At 33.6% G+C, this 20,053-nt stretch overlaps 2 protein-coding genes across 2 annotated transcripts; both read left to right on the top strand.

Moving 5' to 3' along the window:
• The first annotated feature begins 9,524 nt into the window (after window positions 1-9,524).
• On the top strand, window positions 9,525-15,112 carry LOC132599304 (auxin transporter-like protein 5). Its single transcript, XM_060312611.1, has 8 exons — window positions 9,525-9,818; window positions 9,912-10,097; window positions 10,419-10,531; window positions 10,629-10,812; window positions 11,543-11,640; window positions 13,052-13,259; window positions 13,781-14,038; window positions 14,595-15,112. Exons 1-8 carry the CDS (start codon window positions 9,654-9,656, stop codon window positions 14,862-14,864), a joined length of 1,482 nt encoding a protein of 493 aa, XP_060168594.1. The 5' UTR covers window positions 9,525-9,653; the 3' UTR covers window positions 14,865-15,112.
• Window positions 15,113-18,675: 3,563 nt separating this feature from the next.
• On the top strand, window positions 18,676-19,610 carry LOC132599303 (glycine-rich protein 2-like). The gene has a single exon (XM_060312610.1). It carries the CDS (start codon window positions 18,760-18,762, stop codon window positions 19,381-19,383), a length of 624 nt encoding a protein of 207 aa, XP_060168593.1. The 5' UTR covers window positions 18,676-18,759; the 3' UTR covers window positions 19,384-19,610.
• Window positions 19,611-20,053: the final 443 nt, after the last annotated feature.

The raw sequence follows: 20,053 nt of genomic DNA, 5'->3' as shown, positions 1-20,053 counted from the left end.
TTCATGAATATCCTATATGTCTACGAGTTTTCATGTAATTAAATTATATAATTACTTTCATGCCATGATACAAGAAATATACATGCTAAATACAAGTTATTTCATGAAACCATGTTTACAAGTTATTTCGTGAAATCATGATTAAAGAACAAGTACAAGTTAATTCACGAAAATCATGGGCTTCTTATCCAACTATATTATGTTCATGTTTTTGGGAGTTGCACGAATTACCGAGAAGCTGAGATAGCCTGAACTACGTAGCCACCGTAGGACAAGGATCGCTCCGCCCAGTTAGGACGATACCTTAATTTTACACTGAATAAATTCATCAGGCACGTTTCCACCTTATACCCTGGCAAGGTATGAGGGCTCTGCTGGTCCGGCGAGATACTAGACTCCACGTACCCACGTGTGATATCACATGTCGGTTTATGAAATGCTCTCCCTACTTATCATGTTTTGCTTATATCATATATATACACGTACCCATGCTCATGCTCATGTTCATGTTCAGGTTTTCAGTTTCAGTTCTTATTATGTTATTCCATGTCCCATGTTATTTCTTTCAGTTGCTTTACATACCAGTACATTCAATGTGCTGACGTCCCCTTTTATTGCCCGGGGGCCTGCATTTCACGATGCAGGTACGGATTTACAGGACGACGCTTCTGCTCATTAGGATCTGCACGTACCAGCTTATTGGTGAGCCCCATCTCATTCGGGGTTTAGGCATTATCTTTCCTTATCTAGTTTTGCATCTAAAGGTATGCTGGGGGCCTTGTTCGGGCAAATATGTTACGTGTTTTTTAGACTCATGTTAGAGGTTTCATAGACAAGACAAGTGTCATGTTAGACTTTCAAAGTTGGTTAGCCGGTTTGGCTCATTTATGATATTGTCCGCATTCATGACTTAATCAAGAAAATATTATGACTTACTATATTTTATAAAAGCTCATCATGTACTTCACGTTATATTTCCGCTCATGTATGCCTCATAATGGCTCAGCAAGCCATGTGGTTCGCTCGGTCACATTCAGTCAGACACCGAGTGCCGTGTTACGCCCAGGCCATGGTTCGGGGCGTGACAAAACTAGGTAATTTACCCGCGCTTCGCGCGGTCATAAGTAACCTCAATAAGCTTAAGGTAAATTTCGCCAAAACTAAAGATATTAAGAACATCTCAATAAAATTTAGATGATTTGGCATTGTTATAAATTTTAAGAACTTTAAGTATATAATGAATAATTTAATAAGTCTTGATGTTCGGTCAATTTTGTCGTGTACATATTTCTCGAAGTGTAACATTTATTGATTAATATAATTATCTTCTTAATGTTGATTGATGTTCATGATAAAATTAATCATTTTTTTCATTATCTTTTTGTACACGAAAAGTATAAATTGTTCATGGGTACAATATACTAATTTTTTCAAGAATTTTACAGTGTTAAAGTATTTTGAATTATCATCGATCAAAATTAATGTAAGTTTAACTAAGTCAGATCCGTTAATAAACGATACAAATGAATTTTGACTAAAACTAAGTTAATGATTATCTTGAAAGGAAATTGCTAGGCAAAATATTCTTCCCATAATCTTCACTCTTGAAGTCATTATTTGAATCGTAACATTAGTTCGATTGTTAGCTAAGAACAAAATCAAAAAGGAAAAAAAAAAAAAGGAACGCAGAGTACTAAGAAAAAGAAAACAAATAGATTGCATATAGTAAATAATCGTTATTTACTCTCCTAAAACAGAGCTCTATTGTTAGTTTAGAAAATGCATCTTCAATATTATTATAATTCTGATAAGAAAAGAGACGGGACCATGAGTAAAAATCACTGTCTTAAGGATTTAGCAGTTACGAATGGAGTTAATCATTTCGCAATATTGGAGGCCTAAATTTTCAGTTTATCATTTTTGGAAAGAACTATTATTCTAGGCAGGAATGAAAAATCTTTTGCCCACTTACAATTTGAATAGAAGAAAATGGCCTGCGAATGATTGACATAATTAAAGCTTGCAGTTGATACATGCATCTCTCATACAAACACTTTCATGAGACATGAACCTATAGTTAACAAAAAGAACATGTGATTTTGATACGAAAACTCCTCGAAGTTGTTTGAATATAAAAATAATACCAAGTAAAGGTGAACTTCTCAACTTAAATTTATCTGTAATTAGGTCGGGACCAACTAATCTTGCCAAAGCTTTTCTGCAATCAAATAACACTCTTCAGAAATAAGAAAAAACCTAATAAACCATTGCTCATTTGATTGGATACCTTCATATTTTTGGAGTAATTCATATTATTTGCATAGTTCTGTATGATGCATAGTTTATTATAAATTATTAAAAAAAAAAAAACAACAACAACAATAATAACATACCCAATGTAATCCCAGAAGTGGAGTCTGGAGAGTGTAAAATGTACGCAGATCTTACCTATCTTTATTATACTTCATCAATGAAGTGCATTTAAGCCGTTGTAACCCATTTAAAGCATGTTTTTATAAAAGCATGTTATTATTACGTTAGGTATAATGATAAAAATTAAAGGAAGAAAAATTAGTAAGTATCCAACATGATCATATATCGTTAAAAAATTTGCTCTCTATAAATATCATACAACCTACTCTAACATGTTATTTTCTTGAATTATCACATTACATGTCAACTTAGAAACATCAACAAATTTTCAATGCATATATGGATTAATGCCTCGTTAATTACCTTTTAAATGACTGATTGATTATATTCTTAGCTCAACTTTTAAGATGCATGACCTCCAGCCTCTCCGTAGTTTATTGCCTTCATGAAATACATTTATGTTTGCAAGAGAAAGTTACTCGTTGATAAACTGAATTCTAAATGACCTTTTCGGTAAAGCCTACAACATGAAAATGAACGTCAAATCATTGGACTAAGACTAAAAGTAGAAAGGATCTTTGTGAGACTAAAAGTAGAAAGGATATTTGTGCATTTACCTTGGGTAACCAAAATCTGAAGTTGAACCTTCACGAAAGACTTTTCTATTTGCAAGAGAAAGTTAGTTGTTGATAAACTGAATTGTACATAACCTTTTAATTCTCCAAAGCCTACAATATAAAAATGAGCGTCAAATCATTGAAGACTAAAGGTAGAAAGGATATTTGTGCATTTACCTTGAATATCCAAAATGTGAAATTTATCCTTCAGAAAATACTTTTCCGTTTGCAAGAATAAGTTACTCGTTGATAAACAAAATTCTAGATAACTTTTTCGCTAAAGCCTACAATGAATGTCAAATCATTGAATTAAAACTAAAAGTAGAACGGTTCTTTGTGCATATACGTTGAGTATTTAAAATTTGAAGTTGAACCGTGTAAATTATTTCAAAATATTAAAAGGTAAAAGTACTTAACTTTGTGGAAACGTATTTAATATGACATAAATAATTTCAGAACCAAGTGATATACAAAAACAAAGAATGAAAATTGAACAACAATAACTCTAAATTTGTAGAGAATTTTACTGTATGCTATAATGATGCTCTCCATAGCAAACTTTGGTAGGGAAAGAGTTAATGGGGTAAAGAAGGACAAAACAAAGACAAGTGAACAAATGTGATGTTTGGGATTAAAACCTAAAGGTCCATTCTATTTTGGCAGCGAAGGTGACGATCGCGGCACCTTTTAAAAATTTAGTTATCACAATTAGTTTCAAACAAGTTACCGTTCCGTTATGCCGTTCTGATTAAGTTAAGGCAACACTTCATCAGTTACTAAAGGATGCAAAGTTAATATTTTAACTTAAATTTAAAAAATATAGTAAAAGTTATAAAAATGACAAAAAAGATAAATGTTTTTCTAAGCTTTTGAGACGTGCCACGTCAGAAGACCTATGTCCTGCTTTTATATATATATAAGATATAAGATAGTTCGTACTCATCACATGTCAATAGTTAGTGTGTCTTACTTAGTGCGTATATACTCAATTAGGATCAAAGTTTATATTTGATTAACAACTTATGTCAAACCACTATCATTTTCATGTTACAAACAATTAAGGTAAGTCCAAATCCTAACCTTAAAATACAAGAGATGACGAATTGGACATTTTATCCAATAAGGGATGCTCTTGAATTCACAAACCAGGCAGTAACTATACATCAATTAGCTCTGATCATACATTTTTACTAAATCATTGCTGCAGAAGATGAGGTTTTTAATTCTTTTTTCTTTTATTTCCTTTGTTTTCAATGTTACGCATTCTCTGAAATTCTCGGGACAACAAATCTGCAACGTTAACTAAAAGAAATAAAATACGTAATGTTCAGTCCACCACCGTCAATGACTAGAAACTTCAGCCATCAGTTAAATTGTTAGCCAAAAGAAGAATAAAATGAAACCAAGTTTTCATATGTACTCCATCCATCCGTTTCATAATAAGTGTCATCTTAACAAAAAATATGCATATTAAGAAACCAATAATGCAATGTGAAGTTTACTAAATTATCCCTATATAATCAAAATAAATTATTTTTTCTCTTGATTAGAGCATGCACAAGTAGTAATTCTTTTGACATTGGGAATCCAACAATACTAAGTTACTATGTGATTTTTCCAATCATCATTTAAATGTTACTTTAACTTGTAAGTTTTTGTCTAAGGATAGAGTTGAAAAAAAATAATCAATTTATGTCTTGATTTCCTAAGGTGACACTTATTATGTGACAAATTTATTTTACTAAAGTGACACATATTATGGAACGGAGGAGTAACTAACACTAGCAGTAGAATTAGAGCAATAGGAATTAAAACTAGTGTAAATTTATGTGCTACAATTTAAGACAAGCGAGAGTGAACAATTTAGCAGTCAAAAGGGGACAAAAGATATCAGGGAATGTTTCTGGTCCCATGAATATATATGTCATGTCTGCAGAGCGTGACAAAAAAAGAATTATCACTGGTAATTTCGAACTCCAATTTATCCAACAACAAACATCAATATGTTGCATAATTTGATCACCTTAACATCATGCTCTTTTATGTATGTATCTGCTCAATAGGGATTGCCTGTATTACTTCTCTTTACTTATAATTATTCCATCCCCAGTTTTCGCTTTTAGTTTATAATCAACAATTAGAGTTCATCCAAGCATGGTCATTGAGCAATATTCATAGTAAATTTATAGAATTGTTTTTTATCGCGTTAAAGTAATTGAATGTAATTTACTACTATAACAATAAAGTTACTAAATTTTTACCCATTATAACCAGTGGCGAATCTAAAATTTAAACTTAATAGGTTCAGCACTTAAGTTTTGTAGCATTAGGCTGCTACGATGAGTAAAGTTTCGTGGCTTTTACTGTTATTATGGGACTAAGTTCAATTATTAAAATGTGACATAAATAATTTGGTGAATTTACTGTTATACTAAGAAAAGTTCAGTTAATGTCGTGTAACAAAATAGATCTGTGATCTTAATGTTAACGTGAATAAAGTTGTGAACTTAACCCTCAACAATTACCATGAATATGCTTCATTAGGTTGAAAGTTTGATTTAAAACAAATCTGACCTCATTATGCTTCACCATCATAACATTACGAATCATTAATGATAACTCTAAGTGACATATTCAAATTCAAAAAGACCTCTGCAAGAAGCAGAGGCCACATATAATTAAAGGTTCTCGGGGACTGAATGGTAACAAAAAACATCTTACCTTTTAAACAAATAAAAGTGCAAATTAAGCAAATCTGAATTTAAGCACTTTTTCTTTTGTGATTTTTCTTTTTGTCTTGCTCGAGCAATCAGTATGCTCTATTTAGTCCCCCAAACTTTTCTGAGAGAATGGTGAAATTCTCTAACTTTTGACACTTTTTGCTGTTTCATTTTATGATAAAAGCATTTGTCCTTTTATTCTCTGTTCTCTTGTCTTGGTTTTGGAGCTTTTGTGTTAAATTTCATTACATATTGATACCTATTACGAAGCATGTTTAGCAAAATAACAAATTCTAACATTAGAAACATTTGGTGGAAAAAGGATAAAGATGACATAGAAGGAATTACACGAGAAAGCTCAGTTCCAAAGGCACATGATCTAACAATTCTCCAAAAATAAGTTTGTCCGTATGTCTCTAAAATCTATGAAGACGATAATATTAAGGACAGCATGAATTTTTATGGGTAATTGGGGCATAAAACAATCTAATCGTAATTGAAAATAGTGAAAGAGTTTAAGTTTTATATCTAGAAGAAAATGAATGTTGTGTCTAACTCATGGTGTGAAGATTGTCCAATGACATATAAGAAGATAATAACTCATTCTCTCAACCAATGTGAGACACTTAGTAATTTTTGTACGCACAAGACTGACATCTGAAACTTGACGAATATAACATGAGGTCCCAATAGCCAAGAATATGGATGATTCTTGACTTTTGATATTATATTAGGAAGATAGCGGCGCCTTGGTGTGATAACTTAAAAGCTAACTCATAAGGTTAGGATGTTATACGCCCATGACAGAGGACGGGCTGACGAGAGATGGTCACAAAAAAGAACCGACAAACTTCAAAATAAGGGGTGCATATGATATCTTAAGTGAATCTCACGTCGAAACGTGAAAAGAAAGTGAAGAGTTTTATAAGATATAGACATGTTCATGCTTCATACGTAATGAGTATTTTAGGCTCAATGATGATATAACTCAATGGATAAATTAACAAGGCAGGTCAGACCAAAACGTTCCGTGAACTTGGGCAGGAACAAGTTATTCAAGATCTTATAAAGATACAACGTAGCAACTCATTCCTTTCAAACGTGTGACACTTAACACATACACTAAGTTGTGTAAGAAAACCAACAATAAGCAATTGCCTACATTCAATATATGCTAGAATAACTTTTTAAAACTGCAGTATTTGATCTACTAAACTCAGTTTCACAGTGATGAAAATGTGGAATATAGAATATGGTAATTAAATTAAATTGAAAGAAGCAATGGATTGGATGAATTTCTCGAGACCATAAAGGTGTTACCTCCCAAAGCCATGTGAATAAAGCAGCTTTTTCTCTTCTTCTTCTTGCAATAAAGCGACCACGCCCCTTTGCCTATAATCATGTGGTCTATTTTGTTATAATTCCCTCTTTTCCTTTACTACTTGTCTCCATATTTCCTCGTTCTTCTACAACTTTGTGAAGTGTATCAAATGTTTCTTTCTTCGAATCTTCCCATTCCCAAATTAATCCCACTCCCATTGTTTTTTCCCTTTTTCCCCCTTAATAAGATATTTTTTTCCTGTAGTAACCCTTCTTTTACCGAATTTTTAAATATCTGTTTACTGATTGATAATATACCAAAAAAAAAAAAAACTTTACACTAAATGTAATTTGATTTATATAGTGACATATTATCTACTTTCTTCTAAGTTGTGTACTTATCATTTCGTGTGACTTTTAAGTAATCTGATTATATAAAATTTGTTACAGTATTTTGAACTGAACATATAAAGGAAAAGAAATAGATAAGATGTTTCGTCCCGAAATAGTTATCATGTTTAGTTTTTTTAGAGTAAACTTGATTAATCTTTGGTGCTAAATTAAATTAGAATAATTTAATATTCAAAATTAAATTATTTGAGATATTGAAAAACTATACAAAAATGAATATAACTTGTTTTTCATATCAATAGGGTAAAAAATGTATCTTAAAATGTTTGTCAAACTTCATACAATTTGACCCTCAAGAAAAGAACTGTGACAACTGTTTTAGTATGGAAGGAAGGAGTACAATAAAACACCACGTTGAGAAAAAATAATTAAAGCGATAGTAGTCTACTAAATGGACAAATTGGTGTTCGCCAAACTTCTAACCCAAAAAGATGTGTGAACTTTGAGGAGCTTATTACTCTTAGTGGTCGTTTGGTTTGAGGTCAAAATAGTCCCGGGATTACAATCCCGGGACTAATTTATACCATCTGTTGGTATTATTTTATACCATCTGAAAGATGGTATAAAATAATACCAGTATAAGTGGGTTAAGAAGGTATAAGTTGAGTTATTCCAGCACTAATTTTTATACCACGTTTGGTACAAGGTATAAAATAATCCCGGGATAAATCTATACCTTATACCAAACGTGGTATAAAAATTAGTACCGGTATAACCCATGTTATACCTTAAACCAAACGACCCCTTAATGACATTGAATTTAACGTCATTATTACATCATGCAAGGACAAAATTAGAATTATTAAAGTACAATGTGAATTAGGCAATGTTTCAATGTTCATCATTTCCTGTTTTAGGCACAAGTATTCAGTCGTCAGTACTCATTAGTTTCGCTTTAAAAATACAAATTACAAAGCATAGATTACGCCATATTAATCAAATATATTGCTCCATATACTATCATGGGATGAAGAGAAGCCCACTCGTGCGAAGAAGCCAGTCACGCTCCCATAATTACATTAGGTTCTGCACTAGAAGACAATAATCATGTTTAATTTGATTAATCAAATAATTTGCTAAAAACTAAAGCTTTAATCATAGGAACAACTGCTTTGGGCACAAAAAACCATCGCTATTCGTCAAAGCTCGCAAAGTTGAACTGTTTCTACTTGGAAGCTACATAAAACAAGATTTCTATACACTTCTCCAAAGCACACCCACTTGTAAGTTCTAAGAGGTAATATATCTTTAATCCACAGAAAGATTCAAAATTCTTTAAACATTGAGGGGTTGTTTGCTTTATCGCATTAATTTACAAATTACTTCAAAGTATTTCATATAAGTTGTATAATGTTGGGTTGGTAGTAAAAAGAGAATAATCATCACATAACTTAATATAACTGTTCGTTGGCTTTAATTTAATTATTAAATTTTGCAGTGCTAACACCTACCTAAGTTAGGCGAGAATCCATATATATATATATATACCCATGATCATGGGGAATTCCTCCTTATCTTCCGAGATAGGATTAAGGTCTGCGTACATTTTATCCTTCCCAGACTCTACATTGTGAGATTTCGCTGAGTATGTTGTTGTTGTTGACCATGGGGAATTGAATGTGTTAGCGTAATGCATGAATCTGAGTATCTAATGACAAAAAATGTCCTCTAAAATAAGCGATAATTGTATAGGAATTCTGTATACTATGTTACTGCATATGTAATAATACCTTCATTATTGTGTAACGCAAAACAATCCTTACATAATTAATATGTGAATCAAATGACCTCTTAATGTAAAATATCATACTCGCATTTAGGAGTACTAGTTTCGATACTACTAAGCATTCCACAATATACGTGTGTGTTAGCACATGAATTCCCACCCTTCAAGAATTTCAATTCCCCCAATTCTCATCCTTCATTTTTCCACCCCAAAAATTCTTGAAAAACAAAAGTTAAAAGGAGAACAACAACCCAAAAAAAAAAAAAAAAAAAAAAAAGGAGAAATTAGAAAGGCGACAGGCCCACCCAACAAAATTGTCTAACATTCATTTCTCTCAATATAAATATGACATAGACAAGTATGCTTGCTACTAGACAGCCAGCTCTTTTTGTAAGTCCTATTTTAGTAGTGAATCCGCTTTAGCTTATACATTGCTATTACTATTTAAGAACCTATTCAGTAAGGAGAGAAAACAAGAAGAGGAAAATGGAGTCTTCAGACAAAGTGGTGGAAACAGTGATAGCTGGGAATTATGTTGAAATGGAGACCGAAGGGAAGAAGCCTAATAATGACATGAAATCTAAAATCTCTAATTTATTCTGGCATGGGGGCTCTGCTTATGATGCTTGGTTTAGCTGTGCTTCTAATCAGGTGAGTTAATTAATTAATTTCTCTTTGTTGATTTTTCTTTCTTTCTCCAACACATTGATAAATCAATTTACTTATTTTCATTTTCTTTTGCAGGTAGCTCAAGTGCTATTGACACTGCCATACTCATTTTCTCAACTGGGAATGCTCTCTGGCGTTTCATTTCAACTCTTTTACGGTTTATTGGGCAGTTGGACTGCTTATCTCATTAGCATTCTCTACGTTGAGTACAGAACCAGAAAAGAAAGAGAAAAAGTTGATTTCCGCAACCACGTCATTCAGGTAAGCTTATGCAGAATTTTTCATAAGCAGCACCAATTTATTGTCACAACTCGACTTATCCTTAGATTTATTCACATTTATCATGACCATAAGTGAATAATCTTTTCTGGTCTTGAAGGGGTGTTTTAATTTTATTTAACTTCAGGACACTCCGACAATATATAAGTTAATGCTAGATATTTTGTCTGTGACAGAAAATCACTACTACTAAATTTACGCAAGGGAAAGGACAACTGTATAAATCCATTTTTTCACATGCATTCTGAGTTTGTATATTATTTTAATTAATGCCAATATTTTTATTTGATTTTTTGTTTACAGTGGTTTGAAGTTCTTGACGGGTTGCTAGGAAAACATTGGAGGAACGTGGGCTTGGCGTTTAATTGCACTTTTCTTCTGTTTGGATCTGTCATTCAACTTATAGCCTGTGCAAGGTTTGTTTAAGTTTTCTAATTGTGCACATTCTGTTTTTTTATATGCATTTATAATATGGCCAATATATCGACTCATATATTTTATTCAAATTTGCAGCAATATATATTACATAAATGATAATTTGGACAAAAGAACTTGGACTTATATATTCGGAGCTTGTTGTGCCACTACTGTATTCATTCCCTCTTTCCACAACTATCGAATCTGGTCTTTCCTTGGCTTATTAATGACCACTTACACTGCTTGGTATCTTACTGTCGCATCACTCCTCCATGGCCAGGTACATATTTGTTTGATTTCACATACAATGACCAAATTTTATTGGTCATTAGATAATTTTACGATTTTTTTCTTTTCATATTAAAGTAACTAAACTTTATCCACTCTAATACTAAATTAAGTAACTCCATCACTAAATTAAGCAATACCACATCTTTATAGTTCTGAATTTATAAATAGTTGTGATCATATGAATTCAAATCACGAACATCTAGTCCGCTATTTTCTAGCCTATGTTTAAGCAGACTATAAAAATGTTGTCGTATCCGTGCCGGTTCTCAAAAAGTATGTTACTTTTGGACAGAGGCGGATCCCGGATTTAAACTCTCTGGGTTCAACTTTAAGATTCTTAGTGTAAACCCGTTGTATTTTAAAAGTTATGGGTTCATGTCTATTATTTATTGCAGTTTTAATAAACTTTTACACATAAATTTATGCTCCGTGTCGAAAGTTGGAGGTCCCATCGAACCCCCACCTAGCAAGCTAGATCCGCCTGTGCTTTTGGAGGATCCAAAACACATCCATTGACATTTGTGAAGAGTTCAAGCAATAATAGATCCTAACTAGCTAGGTGAACTGTCGAGAAAACCTTTAATCACATCCATACGTATACGCTGAGATTGAATAATTAATTAGTTATATTTTAAGTGATATTTTAAATTTTGAAATGTTAATAATTATGAATTCATGTTTTCTTCTTCTTCTTCTTATTATTTTCGTGATAAAATCAGGTCGAGGAGGTTAAACATTCAGGTCCAACAAAGATGGTTCTCTACTTCACAGGAGCAACAAATATTCTCTACACATTTGGGGGACATGCCGTTACTGTGTAAGACAGAGCATCATCTTAATTTAGTGCAAATTGTTTCCCCCCCTTTTTTTAATCAATTAAAGCTAAAAATATAAAACTAAGTAACAATCAAAGACGGATTTAGATTTTGATTTTTAATAAATATACAGAATTTAAATCAAATTAGTGGATTCGTCAAAACCATACTATCCATTCTTCTGAAAATGACTTAACCTCGAATAGCTTCGACATATTCTGAAGAAGCATCTAGTGGACTATTATTTTGTCTAAAAGATTAAAAATTCCCTCAAAACTTAACATTTACTACGTCGTGACCAATCCTTGTCGAAACACTATTATTGTTATTCTCCATACAACTGTGTGTATCACCTGTAACTTTACTTTAGCTTTTTACATGCATTTGTGTATGTAAATTTTTTTACTTTAGCTCCAGCTTCTTTTTTTTTTTTTCAATTTGCCAGAGTGCCTTTCTCAGGCGTGAGAAGAAAAAAGTCATTACTTCCTATGAATCCTTTTTACCCTTTTCAAGTTAGAAAGCCAGAACTCTTTTTTCATGCAGTCCCTTTCATATTTATGTGGACTTAATTCTTGCTTCTTTTCCTTGGTTAATGGTTCCTTTAAATTATGTCCAGAGCCTTTAACCATTCTCCTTCATTGATGCAGTAACAAAAGCAAAAGTGATTTTAATCATTTGCTTTTGTTACTGAATCAATGAAGGAGAATGGTTAAGTCCATCATAAATATGAAAGGGACCGCAAATAGATCTTGATATTTACTCAAACTGGATTTTTTAGGTTCTGTGAACTGTAAAAGGCATTTAAGTATATTAGGTTGTGGGCATGAAGATAGCCTTAGGTCAGTAGCTTGTAGGTACATCGAAAGAAACGTTTAAAATATTAGCCCATTCTTTTTAATTTATGTGACTGTGTTTGACCAGTCACGATATTTAAATATAAAAGAAAGTCATTTCAAATGTGTAGTTTAATAAGTCATAGATATTTGTGTGACTATAAATCATATCATTAGCAATGAAATAGAAAGCTTAAGGTTAAATTATTTCTAAATATGAAAATATGACATTCTGACTGGAACAAGATTAAAAATGAAAGTGTGACACATATATCAAGACAGATGGAATAAAAAATTTCATAATATATATTACAAATTTAACCTATATATAGTTACAGTGAAGAATTTTTATACTATCAATGTTTTTTAACATGTTAAGCAGATAAGTTATCTTATTGTTCAGGTTATTAATCTCATTTTTCATTAACAGTTACATGTAGTTATGTTTTACATGACTTGATAGCCTAAAATAGGATTTATCCTATCACTATGTAGAATTTAAAATTTTATTAATATATGCTTAATTTATGAGTAGGCAACTAGTTAAGAAGCAGTACTAATTTTTGTGATTTTTGGGCAGTGAAATAATGCACGCGATGTGGAAACCGCAAAAGTTTAAGGCAATCTACTTATGGGCAACTCTTTATGTGTTGACATTGACTCTTCCATCAGCAGCATCAGTGTATTGGGCATTTGGAGATTTGCTGCTTGATCACTCCAATGCCTTTTCTCTCCTTCCTAAATCACCCTTCAGAGACATGGCTGTCATCCTCATGCTCATTCATCAGGCATTTCTCTTTACTTTCCTTAACTAATTATCACCTATATCTTATTCTAATTACTACTTCCTCTTTTTCAAAATACTTGTCATGTTTTGTTTTCGAGAGTCAAATTAGATGAATTTGGACCAACATTTTAACATATACCATCTTTTACCATATTTATATGAGAAAATTGCAACTCATAATACTTCTTTTTATAGTTATTGATTATCTAAAGTTTAATTTACAAATATTGAAATTATCTAATCCAATTTAGCTGCAAGGATGACTCTCGAAAAGCGAAACGTGACAACTATTTTGAGACGGAGGCAATACCTCAATCCGTTTTAAAATGTCATTTTAGTCGCCTCTATTACTAATAATATTACTAAATGATTTCTAAAGGTTGAATACACACACGACTCCTTAAATTTGCCTGATTTTTCCACCTAGAAACCTGTACTAACATATTCCTTTTAATATAGAATTAAGATAATTCCAATTTAACATTGATTTTTTTTTATTTTTTTTTTAACTTGTTCTTGCAGTTCATAACATTTGGATTTGCATGCACACCGTTGTATTTTGTATGGGAGAAGGCAATAGGCATGCACGACTGCAAGAGCCTATGCAAGAGGGCGGCGGCGCGGTTGCCGGTGGTGATTCCGATATGGTTTCTGGCCATAGTCTTCCCATTCTTTGGCCCTATAAACTCCTCCGTTGGTTCACTCCTTGTTAGTTTCACCGTCTACATTATTCCAGCTATGGCTTACATGTTGACCTTTAAATCTGCTGCTGCCCGAGAGGTACAATCTTTATTTTCCTACTATACTTCAAGAATAGTAAAAAATATATATTAAAGAATCTTATATTATGATTCCCAAGGGTCTATGGAGAATAAAGAGATGGAATAAAAGTAATGTCACATCTCACACAGTATTAGTACTTGGATTTAAATGAAATGAAAAAGAACTATATATTCTTGGAGCTAATGTCTATTAGGAATTGTCCAAACATAAAGATATGCCTATTAACACATAACGCCAGGTGACACATCTCAGTCCAACTCGCTTTCAACTTTGACTGAAATTTTGAAGCTTATGGATAAGTATTGATCGATAATCTAGAATAAATAATTAATAGTCTCTAATATAACTTTAGATCATTTGAATTTTACATAAAAAAATTAGATACTTTGTTATTCTTGTACTTCTAACTAGTCATTTATTTTCCATGGAGGGTGAGGGTTAAGTTTCAAATTAAAACATAGTATGAGTAATAATTCCTAAATTATTTGTTTATGTTTTTCATACCCTTGGTGTGTTGTTAATATGTGCTGATTATAAGCTTCCCGTTATGCAGAATGCGGTAGAGCAACCTCCAAAATTCGTGGGACGTTGGGCTGGAACATTTACAATAAACATATTTGTAGTGGTGTGGGTACTGATTGTTGGGTTTGGATTTGGTGGTTGGGCTAGCATGACCAATTTCATACATCAAATTGACACATTTGGTCTTTTCACCAAGTGTTACCAATGTCCACCTCCACCAGGATCTCCACCACCGTTCCTCCCTCACGTTGGCGCTCCACGTCCAGCTCCGGCCAACTTCACTCACCATCACCACCTATGAGCTCATCGCCATTCATATCGGAAATTAAACAGGGCTAAAAGGCCTAGTAGACCCTCAATTGGCACAACATTATGAGTTGAACGATGGATGAAGACCAAGAGAGATCAAAATGAGTTGTATGTGTAAATTTGCGAGTCACAACAATTCCACCTCCCACCTTCCCATGTTTGAAATCTTTTATTTAGCCTTATTTATGGATCTGGTTAGTGTTGGTTAATTAATGCAGTATGCGACATGTTTCTAGAGAAGAGATTTGCAATTTTTGGTTCTTTTTTGAATGTTGTTGCTTAAATTTATTCTTCACGTATAATCGATTAGCCACTAATTTGGTGTAGGACTGATGTATTAGGAACACACTATAAGCGACTCACGAAACAGTCTAATTATCAAATGCTAAAATCAAACATCGGTTGACAAGTTTATATTTTATCTAACCGAGTGAATTTCACCTTAACTAAAAAGTTTAAGTTCGAGCCTTTGAAATTTTTTTAGTAGCTATTGAGTATCGAATATCACCTGCTCATACCCAAGAGAAAAAAAAAAAGAAAAAGAAAAAAAGGCTGGCTTCCCTTGCTTTATTAAGAATGTTAAGATAGAAAAAAGATCACTTCAAACAAACTTGCAATAATTTAGACCTGATAATTTCTAGATATTTATTTGTCCTTTGTTAAAAGATGCATCTTGGAGTATCCTACACTGATATGGATTCGTAAAAGGAGAAGGAACAATTATGAAAAATACAGATGACATTACTTACATATGGGCAAATATGACTATTCAGCTACATGTTTTGACTACATTTTGACTTGTTCCTGTCACAACACTTGTGGGAACCATGGTAATGGGTAATATCTTTGATTCTTTTCTTCAACTTCTTAGGAGATTTTTTTCCAAGAGACAAACTAAATGAATTTATCTTATACGTGCATATAATCAATAAAGATTGTTGTAAATTTATTATGGCATCATAATCATTTGTTTAAACTTAACTAAAGTCTTAATGTTAATTATTTAAATTTCAGTCATTAATTTTTTATTTTATGTTACCAATCATTATGGATTTTGAATATACATCTGAATCTGAATGATTCAAATTTATAAGAAAATCTTAACATTAGTAAGATTGTTTTTTCAAAGATTTCTGCAAAGATGATAATTCACTATTTCATCTATTCATCGACCGTTCTCACCCACAATTGTCTACATACAGCTGTCATCGCTCACACCATTATCAACTATCGCCACCCCGCCATCCACAACCACCATCCTCAACTACAAATCACTAATGCTGCCAATCAATATAATTAGTCATCACCACCACGGGTCACCATTTGTAGTCATCACCACAAGCCATCATTACCACAACAACCACCAATTACGACTGACAATCAACACCATCTGCCACCAGGGCGGAGCCACATAGGGCCGAGGGGGTTCTGAACCCCCTTCGGCGAAAAAAATACTGTTTATACATGTTTAGAATTATTTTTTATGTATATATAGTAGATGTCCACTGCCTACCACTACTATATATCGTCAACCACTGCTATCATTTGCCACCACCATTTGCTATATAGTATTATGTATATTCTCAATATATCATAGGTGTCGAATATTAGGGCCCTTTGGATGTACGCTTGTTAATTCTTTTTTTTTTTCATTTTATTTTAAAAACATTGTTTGGTTTATGCATTGAAATGATTCTTTGGTTAGTTTTTTTCCACTCACACAACTTTATTTTTTCTCAAATGAAATGCATGTTCAAACAAAAATTTTAACTTTCAAATAGTACCATTGTTTGACTATAACTTCAAATACCAAAGTTTTTTTTTTTTTATCAAATAACACTCGATTTATATCTAAATGTCTACTAATTTCACCATCAATATTTTACCTTTTCTAGTAATCAAGACCCATTCTCACCCATCAAAGAAAAAAGAAATATACATTTAAGTGAAGACTATCTAATATATGGATAGTGAATCTCTGACTCGACTTTATAATATAACACCATCTGTGTATGCTTAAATGATCTATTTTATATTAGAACTATGCAAATATATGTCCAACTAATAGTCGAAGTATTTTAATTCTTGTAAAGATATTACTGGTGTGGTTACTCCATCAAGCAATTCAATCTCAACGGATTTATACCGAGATAATTTATGAACAGAATTCATAGCTACACAAACCAAATTGAAGATTCTTACACTTAATTTTTTAGCTTCCGAACATGTCTTCCACCGTGATTTCTTAGCCATTCGTAACATATTTTGATATCACTAATTTTTTACATTTCTAATTGAAAGAAAGGAACCAAATTCCTTAGACAAATAAACTATCTAACAGTAGAAGCCTAGAAGGTAAAAAATTTAGAATATTAAGTAGTAGTACAAGCTGATAAGAATTCTACTAGTAGTATTTTTTAACTAAAGACATAAGATACTCTGATATTGAATGAAGTTGTGCAGCCCAATTCTTCGTTAAATTCAATATCAGTTTACATTCATAGACTGGTTCATTGATAATGAGATTGGAAGAGGTTGTTGGATCAGAATGAAAATGGAATCACTCCCCTAGTATCTATACGTTACAGGTCTATTTTATTTGATATTTGGCAGACAACTCTCTGACCGCTACGCAGATTCAGCAGCATCATTTTCTGCATGAAAAAGCAGAAAACTTTGAAATGACTATACTATCCCCAGTAATATGCAAAGTAGTACTCCTTCCAATTCACTGAACAAGGAGGATAGAATCGCCAAATAATTTGAAATTTGACCACTGGTCTTACCCGTATTTCCAACCCTGACCGTCTGTTTCCCTCAAGAATTTGAAGCCGTCGATTTAATTCGAGAAAGCACAATAAAAAGGGCAATTCGCCCTTCTTTTGGGGTGGTCTTTAAATTTTGCCCCTCATATTTAAAATCTTTAAATTTTGCCTTTCGCTAAATTTTATGGGTTTCAGGTTCGAACCCCCACACAGTCAAAATTTTAAAAAAGATTCGCAAGACAGAGTTTAAATTTCGCTATGCTCCCATCGGCATACACTTGTGAAGGAATTAGCAAAGTTATGCCGGACCCGACATACTTATGCCTTATGGGCAGACTTGGCATAAGTATGCCGGTTCCGACATAACTTTGATAATTCCTTCACAAGTTTATGCCGGATCCGGCATAAAAGTTTTCCCATTAAAAGTATGCCCCCATCCGCATAAACTTGTTAAGGAATTACCAAACTTATGCCGATGAGGGCATACTTATGCCTTATGGGCAAACTTTGCCTTGAAGCATATATATGTATTTTTTTTTTAACTTTTCAAGGTAAACCTTTAGTAATGCCTTAACTAAAAGTGTGCCCATAAAACATAACTAAAAGTATGTCTCATAAGGCGTAAGTTTGCCTTATAAGGCAAAAGTTAAATTTTGTATGCCCCCTCCGGCAGACTTTTAGTTATGTTTAACTAAAAGTCTGCCGGAGGGGGCAGACTTTGCCTTATGCCGGATCCGGCATAACTTTAATTTTTTTCTTAAAGATTGTATGCTGGATCCGGCATATATTTTCTCAGTCCTACCTTGCGAAATTATTTTTTTATTTTATGCCTGAGCGGGAGTTCGAACCCAGAACGTCATGTATTCGCCCATCTTTCTAAGCAAATGGCAAAATTTAAAGACCACACATATGAAGGGCAAAATTTGAAGACCACCCCAAACGAAGGGCAATCCGCGCAAAAAAATGCAATAAAAATATCTTGGCCCACTTTATTCTGGGCCCAGCAAAACGTGCCACTCAGCCACACTATAAAACTCACCAACCCTTAACGAAAAATTCCAGGGTGACAATACCGAAGAGAACACAAAAGGGTTTTTAGGGTTTCTGTTTGTGAGAAAAAAAATGGCAGATGAGAGTGGACAGAGGGCTAAGGGAACCGTAAAGTGGTTCAGTGACCAAAAGGGTTTTGGTTTCATCACACCTGATGATGGTGGTGAGGATCTGTTCGTTCACCAGTCAGGTATCAAATCTGAGGGTTTCCGTAGCCTATCTGAAGGTGAAGCTGTTGAGTTTGAGGTTGAATCTGGTAGTGACGGAAGAACCAAGGCTGTTGACGTCACCGGACCTGACGGTGCTGCTGTATCCGGTGGTGGAGGTCGCGGCGGAGGAGGCGGCCGTGGTGGTGGTGGTTACGGCGGTGGCGGTGGGTATGGTGGTGGTCGTGACAGTGGTTACGGCGGCGGTGGATATGGTGGAGGCAGCCGTGGGGGCGGGGGTTATGGTGGTGGTGGTGGTAGTTACGGCGGCGGTGGTGGAGGCAGTGGCTGTTTTAAGTGTGGTGAAAGTGGTCACTTTGCTAGGGACTGTGACCAAGGAGGAAGCGGTGGTGGTGGCGGTTATGGCGGTGGTGGTGGAGGTGGTAGATATTCTGGTGGTGGTGGTCGTGGTGGCGGCGGTGGAGGTGGCTGCTACAAGTGTGGAGAAGATGGTCACTTTGCCCGTGAATGCACCAGCGGTGGTCGTTGATTGTTGTTTTAGGCCCTCTGTTGCTCTTATCTTTTTAAGTTTGTTTTGTTTCTGGTCAGTTTGGATTATGTTTTAGTGTTTTATTCGGATATGGTTCTATTTTCTGCGCTTAGTATTAGTTTATTTTCATGCTTTTGGTGATGGGGAGTTCTATTTTTGTCGGTGTTGCAGTGCATTGAATACTCCTGTACATGTTTTCGAAGCTAATATCAATTAATTAGCTGCTACAGTCTTCTAACCTTTAATATCTATGACTATATAGTATTCTTGGTTGTGTACTCGTTTTCAAAATGGTTAATTAATTTGGTTAGCGTGTGATTTACGCCCATGATTGAATGCTTTTTGTGGGGAGATGATGACAGGTGGCATTCAATGTTTTCGCATATTCGTGTTACGCTTTTTGGTCGACACTTTAATTTAAAGTTGGTTTTAGATTCGTATGCTGTCGTTGAATATCAGGTCCATGAAATGGACTGTGATATGATTTTTATCGCTAGTATTAATGTTGTGGTGTTGAGTCTCTTTGTGATTAGTGGAAGGAACAACTTTTGACTGGTTTTTTCTCAATTATTTAATGATTTTGTTAATTGATCAATTAGTGATGTAGTATAAAATTTCTGTGTTGCCTTCGGAAGTGAACTCTGATTAAATTTGAAGTTCTATGCCCTTA

Source organism: Lycium barbarum, chromosome 6 (assembly GCF_019175385.1).
Source record: "Lycium barbarum isolate Lr01 chromosome 6, ASM1917538v2, whole genome shotgun sequence".
NCBI lineage: Eukaryota > Viridiplantae > Streptophyta > Magnoliopsida > Solanales > Solanaceae > Lycium > Lycium barbarum.
The sequence above is the reverse complement of the archived record's forward strand: the minus strand, read 5'-3'. Positions and strand labels throughout refer to the sequence as shown.